This window comes from Gavia stellata, chromosome 19 (genome assembly GCF_030936135.1).
Source record: "Gavia stellata isolate bGavSte3 chromosome 19, bGavSte3.hap2, whole genome shotgun sequence".
Taxonomy (NCBI): domain Eukaryota; kingdom Metazoa; phylum Chordata; class Aves; order Gaviiformes; family Gaviidae; genus Gavia; species Gavia stellata.
Genome location: NC_082612.1, coordinates 16,322,436 through 16,329,559, shown reverse-complemented (window position 1 = coordinate 16,329,559; position 7,124 = coordinate 16,322,436). Strand labels below are relative to the sequence as shown.

The following is a 7,124-nucleotide window of genomic DNA, read 5'->3' as shown; positions in this document are numbered from 1 at the left end:
CGGCGGCTCCGCCCGCCCTCCGGGACGCCTCTGGCTCCGGGGAGCCGTGTGAGCGGGTCAGCGCCCCCCCGCCGCGGTCAGGGGGTGCGGGCTGCCCGCCGGCCCCCGCGGGCTGTGCTCGGGGGCTCTTCTTTGGCTGGTGGGTTGGGGTTCTTTTTCTTCCCTCCCCGCCCCGCTTACTTGCGGGGTGCCCCCCTCCCGCCAAACCCCGCCGTTACCTTTGCGGGGGGCGCGCCGAGCCGCAGCCGCGGGGCAGGTTCCCCTCCTGCGCCGCCGGGCTCCGGGAGGGCCCGGGGGTCTCACCTGCCGAAATAACAACAACAATAAAGGGGGGGGGGAGTGCTGTCGTTCCCCCCCCTCGCCCTCCACCCCCTCCCGGTTACCGCGCCGGGACCACAAACCAGCCGGGCGGCTGCCGGGCTCTGCCGCGCTACGGGGGGGACCCGCCGCGGCCCCCCCCCCGAGGGGGGATCTGGGGAGAAAAAACGGCGACCCCCTCCCCCCATCCTTCCCCGTGCAGCCACCCCCCGGCCGGGGCGCGGGAGTTGCGCGGGCGCGGAGGGTCCCGCCGGCCACCCCGTACTCACCCGGGCGGCCCCCGGGCTGCGCCTCCGGCTCCGCGCTCGCTGCCCCCGTCCGTCGGTGCGGCCGGGGAAAGCGCGGCGCCTTCTTATAGCAGCTACGAGCGATTAATATTGCATTAACCCTACGGAAAAGCAAAAAGGGGGAAGGGGAGGACCCGCGCCCTGTCCAGGGCCGCCGTTATTAACGCGGGTGTAAGTGGAGAGCCGCGACGCGGGTGCGCGCGTGCCGTGGGGCGAGGCGGGCGGAGACGGTGACGGGGCGGCGGGAAGGGGGGGCCGAGGGTGGCTAATGCTGAATTTCAGGTCTGTGGTTGTCTAATTCGAGATTAAAAGCAGTCACGTCTTTGAAGCCAGACACTCGGTGTGAACGTACAGTTAAAATATTCTACCCCGCGGTCCCCAGGCAGAGCCCCGCTACTCCCCGGCTTCATTAAATTTTAATTATCATCCCAGACGGGAGCGAGGGAAGAGGGGGAAGACTGTCCACCTAATTGCAGTTGATAAAGGCAAAGAAGCCCGGGTCCCCCTCCTCGCCGGGCGGGCTCAGCCGTCGCTGGCGTTCTCGGTCCGGGCGGGCACAGCCCGGCGCGGGCGGCGGGAGCGTCCCCGCCTGCGGACCGGGGGGGGCCGGGGGGGAACCGGGAGTGCTGCCATGGGCTCCTGGAGGGATCTGGCGGCAGATCAACGGAGGAGACGGGGACCCTCATTACGGGCTCGGCGGCTCATTGTCTCCCAAAACAAAGCGCGCCGGTGCCTCAGACCCTCCCGGCGCGGGCGGGGGTGCGGGTGGCAGCGGGGGGGGGGCTGCCCGGTGCCCGCCCCGGCCTCTCGGAGCCGGGGCCTCCCCCCCCCCAGCTCTTCCCTGCCTTTTCGTTCGTTGATAATCCGCGTGTGTGGGGCAGGCGGGTACGGGGCGAAGCCGGCCCATGGCCCCCGCTTTTCCATTTGGGGAAGTAGAGAGCAGCCCGTCCCCAGGCAGTAAAAGGTAAAAAATAAACCCCACCGCCTTTGCTTTCTAAGCAGCTTCCTATTATCACATCGCCACTTAATTTTATTTCCATTCTCTCCAAGTTAAATAGAAAGCCGAGCTCACAGGGGAGCTGCCATGTGCCTACAGACTGGGGATGTCAAGCAGAGAGACTCACTGCGCAAAGTTAATTTCAATTCCCGAGGAGGATTTCACACTCTCGCTCGCTCTGACCCGCAGTAATTAGCTGAGATAACTAATGATTACTTACTTATTCCTTGTAATTATCTGGATTTAATAATTCGCTGTGTAATTTATTAATTCGCCCGTAATGGCCTTTAAGTGAATGGCTCATTGAAGAGGGCGAAGCGGCAGTTCAGGGGCCGTTCGCCGCCTGCGCCTCCTGACGGCTTTGGGGGGGCTCTCCGCTGCTTTCGGGGGGCCGGCCCCTGCCCCGCCGGGCTGGCCCGCTCCGGCCCCCGCCCCGCCGCTTTCCGCCCCCCGCTCCTCTTAAAGCGACCCCCGCGCCCGCGGAGATTGCGCGGCAGCCCGGAGGGGGGGTGGGGTGGGCAGGGGGGCCTTTTCCCCCCCGCTGCCCACGCCGGGGGGGGGTCTCTGCGCGGACGCGGTTGCCCGGTCGGCGGGGCGCGCAGGGGCGCGCGGGCTCCGCGCAAGGAGCGCGCCACCCCTTCCCGAATAGCCGCCCCCCGCCCGCGGCCCCGGCAGCGGCTGAAGGGGAAGACGAGCCGCGCTGCGCGCCCGCGGGATTGTACGGTACCGTTGCGCGAGCAATGACGGTAACGACAGCGACAAGCGCCGGCCACGCCGGGGGCCGCGGAGGGACGGGAGGGGGGGGCCCGCCTCTGCCGGCCGGGCCGGGGGCAACGAGGCGCTGCCTGCGCGCCCTTCCGCGCCCGCGGAGCCACCGCCCCGGCCGTGCCAGCAGGCCGGCACCCTCGGAGTGCCCGGGCGGCTTTGAAGCTGCAGCTGGAGCTGGTGGCTGGGCGGAAATATGAATATTTAATAGCGGTTCGTGTATGAGCCCCTCTCCCCCCCCCGCCCGCCGCCGTCGGGTTTCCCCGGCTTTTGTCAGCGCCACGCGGGGAAATCACTTTTTTCTCCCCCCCCCCCCCCTTTTTTTTTCTTTTTTTTTTTTGCGCGTGTGCGTGCGTGGCCCCTTCGACTCCCCCGCGGCGGAAGGCAGAGCGGCTCGGGTAGGGGGGCTCGGCGGGGACCCCCCCCCACCCGCCCCGCCGTGCGCGATCACCGCCGCGCACACGGTCCCCCGCGGCAGCCGGCGGGCGGGGCGGGGCGCGGAGCGGCGCGGAGCTGTCCGTGGTGCTGCCGCCCGCAGCCCCGGGCCGCCCCCCCCCCCCCTCCGCGCCCCGGGGGGCCGCAGGCGGACCCCCCCGCGCTGCTGCGGGCGGATGGGGGGGGTGAGCTCGGGCAGAGGCTCGCGGTGGAAAAACAAGAAGCAGCAAACGCGCTTTGCCAATAAAGCGTTAAAATCCTTTTTTCTAATTTTTTTTTTAATGAAAGACGATTTAACAACATTTAAAAATAACTTAGTACATTACCAGAATAAATAAACCTCCTATCAACCAAAAAAAAAAAAAGCAAAACAAACCCCAAACCCAACGAAATCGGGTCATGTACAGAACTTAAGACTTCAAACAGTCTCGGATAGAACAGCGATACAGCGGAATCTGTAAGAATATATCTATATGTGCGTCAACGCCAATGAAATATTTACAATACACACAGGTACCCAGCCGAGGACCCTCGGCTCATTGTTGTTGTTCCAAAAGAAATGTACCAAACGATTTGTGAATGTACAAGCAGTGCAGCCTCGCTCGCTCGCTCCCTTTCCTACGAATTTTCATTTGGCTTTTCTACAAACAGACCCCCAAAAGGGACTTCCCTCCGTGGAAAAGTATTGCAATTAAAGGTGATAAATAACCGACGGACCGAGCCAATAAATAAATAAATAAACAAACAAGCAATCGGCTAGAGAAATAGAGCGACAAATAACCGAGCCGGTCTGAACGCCGTCGCGATACAGCTTTGAAATCGAGAAAGACGGATATTGTGCCGGGAAGAAACCCGAAGCGACCCCCCCACCCCCCCCACCCCACGCTGTCACCCACGCGGCCACGTCCTTCCTCGCTTCGGGAGCAGCGTGTGGCGGGGACAGGGTGGGAATCCCCATTAAATATGTAACGCGGTAAACAAATACTCGGACAGTGAATCGGGCTGCACAAATAATGTAGGACATCTACTATCGGGTGCCGACGCCGTACGAATAAGAATGCTCGCCGGAGAAATACCTTAGGTCCGGGTGGCAATTTACAGATGGCCAAAAGGGACGTTCAGAAGAAGAAGAAGAAGAAGAAGAGAAAAGCTCACGTTCATAAATCCTACCAACACAAAATATTTGCTTCTCACTACCTTTTTTTTTTTTTTTTTACTTTTATCAAGACTTAGATTAAAGAGGTGTAATTAATTAGAAGGAGCACAAAATGAAGTTGCTAGAGAGATAAATTAATAATTTACAAGGGGTTGTTTGGCGGTAATCTAATAATAGCTTTTGAAGACCAGTGAACACAGCAGGATCAGCTCTTTCCCTAAGCGTTATAACTTCAGAGAAGGAAAAGGATAATAACCACAGTAAAAATATATATATATTTATATATTTATAATACGCAGTGTAAATGCAGAAAAACCTGCCATCTGTGTTTTTTTTTTTTTTTTAAATCATTATTCTTATTTAAATCAAAATACTTTAGAGACGTCTCTGGCGGCGCAAGCCCCAACTCTCGATTCAAGTTTGGGTCCCGAGAAGACCGTGGGACGGCGGGCAGCCCGCCGCGAAGGGCACCTTTCGCCCTCGCACCCAGCCGAGCTCTCTTAAGAATAAAAACCAGCGGTACTTGCCGGGGCGGGTCCGGGCGGCGGCTCCGCGGGGAGGTTCCCCCCGACGGCTGGGCGCGGGGCGGGCGGCGGGGCGGGCTGGGGGCGGCGGGGTGCGTTTGCTGGCGCGGGGTGGGTTTTCTTCCTCCTTTCCTTTGCTGTGGCTGTTGTCGTTTGCTTAATTTCAGTGAACTTCGGGGCGGGGGGGGGGGGAGTCGCCCGCTCAGATACCGGCCGAGTACTTCATGCGCTTCTGCTTCTGGCGCTGGTTGCAGAACCAGACGCGCACCACGTTCTTCTTGAGGTCCAGCTTCTCGGCGATGGCGGCGATCTTCTCGGAGGAGGGCCGGGGCTGGAGCGCGAAGTAGGCCTCCAGCGAGCGCTTCTCGGGGGCGGCGATGGAGGTCCGCTTGCGCTTCTTCTCCGCGCCGCTGAAGAGCTCGGGCTTGGCCAGCTTCTCGCGGTGGGACTTCTCGGCCTCCTCCAGCCAGGCCTGCAGGATGGGCTTGAGGGCGATCATGTTGTTGTGGGAGAGGGTGAGCGACTCGAAGCGGCAAATGGTGCTCTGGCTGAGGGAGCCCACCCCCGGGATCTTCAGGTTGGCCAGCGCCGAGCCCACGTCGGCCTGGGTCACCCCCAGCTTGATGCGGCGCTGCTTGAAGCGCTCGGCGAAGGCCTCCAAGTCGCGGGGGTCGGCGTCCACGTCGCTCATGCAGCCCATGTGGGCCGGCAGCCCGTGGGCATGGGCCATGCCCAGCGCCGCCGGGTGCATGGGGTTCATGCCGGCCATGTGGGGAGCGTGGCCCGGCGTGGAGACGACGGCGCCGTCGGGGGCCGCCATGGCCCCCAGCGCCAGCCCCGGCGTCAGGTGCTCCAAGAGTTCCCCCTCCAGCGCCTGGTGGGGCTGGTGGTGGTGGTGGTGGTGGTGGTGGTGGTGGTGGTGGGTGCCCGACAGGGCGGACGGGTGGGAGATGGGGACGGAGGAGGAGGAGGCGGCCGAGGTGCAGGGGATGGTGTTCATGGTGTGGTAGGTGGCGTCCGGCTTGAAGGGGCTGTGGTGCGGCGGGTGGTGGTGGTGGCTCTTGCTCGGGGAGACGATGTCCACCGCTGCCAGGGCTTCGGCGCGGGCCAGCAGGCTCTCGTCCAGACCGCCGAATATATTGCTCTGCAATTGCAAATAGAAGGCACACATAACGCTCAGCAGGGAATTCGCCTCCCCGCGCACTCCGCCGTGCCACTAAAACCTTCCCAGCATGTTAAAAGAGAAATCCTGGAGGGGGGGGGGGGGGTGAGGGCTGGGGGGGGAGAGGAGAAGAGGGAGCGAGCGGGGCGAGGGAGCGGGCGCGGCGCGCAGCCGCTCGCACAGAGGCAGCCAGCGGCGGGCGGACGGACGGGCGGGCGGGCGGACGGACGGACGGACGGACAGACACACGCACCAGCCGCACGCGGCATCCCAGGTCATAAAAATTAATACGGGCGGCAAGAGCCGCCGCATGCATAAGTTGGGCGAGCGCCCGGCGGCGCCGGGTGATTTGCTGCGCGGCCATGAAAAAATCATCAGGCGGATGCGGGGGGCCGCCGAGGGGCTCCCCTTAAAGCGGGGCGGCGGGCGGCGGGCACCTACCGGAGGGGCGGGCAGGCAGGCCCGCCGCATCGCCTCCGCGCCGCCGCCGGGGCCGGAGCCCGAGCCGGAGCCGGAGCCCGAGCCGGAGCCGCCGCTGCCGGAGCCGGGGCCGGAGCCGGAGCCGCGGCCGGCGGAGCCGCCGGTGCCGGTGCTGCTGGGGGAGCTGGCGGCGGGGGCGGCGGCGCCGGCGGAGGGGCAGGGCGAGGCGGTGTGGAGGGCCGAGTACTTGGTTTCGTGGAGGCCGCCGCCGCCGCCGCCGCCGCCGTGGGGGAGGCCGAAGGGCTGCTTGCTGCTCAGGGACATCATCATGGTGCTCGCCGCCGCCGCGGCCCGGCCCGCCGGCAGACGGTCGCCGGAGGAGGGCAGGGGCGCGGGGCCGGGGGCCCGGACCCCCCGGAAAAGCCACAGGAGCCCCGGCCCCCCCCCGCCCCCGCGCCCCCACCCCCCGGGAAAAAAAAAAAAAAAAAAAAAAAGAAACAAAAATAAAATAAAAAAAAATTCCCACTCGCCCCCCAGCCGGCTGCCCGAGCCCCGCCGGCGAGGACGCGGCCGGGAGAGGCGGCTCCGGCCAGCCGGGGATGCGCGGGGGATGCGCGGGCTGCCTCCCGCCCGCCCGCCCGCCCTCCGCCCGGGCGCTCGCCGCCCTCCGCCTCCGCTGCGGCGCCGGCCCTCGCCTCTCGCGAAGTGCCCTCCCCGCCGCCGCGCCGGTGGGTTTTACTCGCTCCCCTCCCTCCCCTCCCCTCTCGCCTGTCACTACAGCCCAACTCCTCGGGAAGGGCCCTCCGCGCCTGCCTCCGCGGCCGCGGCCCCCTCCTCCGCCGCTCCCTGCCCGCCCCCCGCCGCCCCCCGCGCCCACGCCCACGCGTGCTCCCGCACTCACCGCCGCGCCGCGCCCCGCCGCCTCCCGGAGGGGAGAGGGAAAAAGCCAAAAAATAAAATAAAAAGAAAATACCAAAAGGGGGGGGAGCGATCCCCCCCGCCCCAAACCCTCCCTCCATTAAAAAAAATATATATACAAAAAAAAAAAGGAAAGAAGCGA

The 7,124-nt window shown here is 64.5% G+C and overlaps 1 protein-coding gene across 1 annotated transcript; it reads right to left on the bottom strand.

Moving 5' to 3' along the window:
• Positions 1 to 4,684: 4,684 nt before the first annotated feature.
• Positions 4,685 to 6,394, bottom strand: POU4F2 (POU class 4 homeobox 2). Its single transcript, XM_059826917.1, has 2 exons — positions 6,086 to 6,394; positions 4,685 to 5,626 (listed from the first exon to the last, which is right to left on the bottom strand). The coding sequence occupies exons 1-2, from the start codon at positions 6,392 to 6,394 to the stop codon at positions 4,685 to 4,687; spliced, it is 1,251 nt and encodes a 416-aa protein (XP_059682900.1).
• Between the last annotated feature and the right edge of the window lie 730 nt (positions 6,395 to 7,124).

What these genes read in the sequence shown, in the direction of transcription:
- POU4F2 (XM_059826917.1), bottom strand. Translation starts at nt 6,394, where the DNA reads ATGATGATGTCCCTGAGCAGCAAGCAGCCCTTCGGCCTCCCCCACGGC. An exon ending in CCTGCCTGCCCGCCCCTCCG is followed by an intron (nt 5,627 to 6,085) that starts GTAGGTGCCCGC and finishes TTGCAATTGCAG; the next exon opens with AGCAATATATTCGGCGGTCT.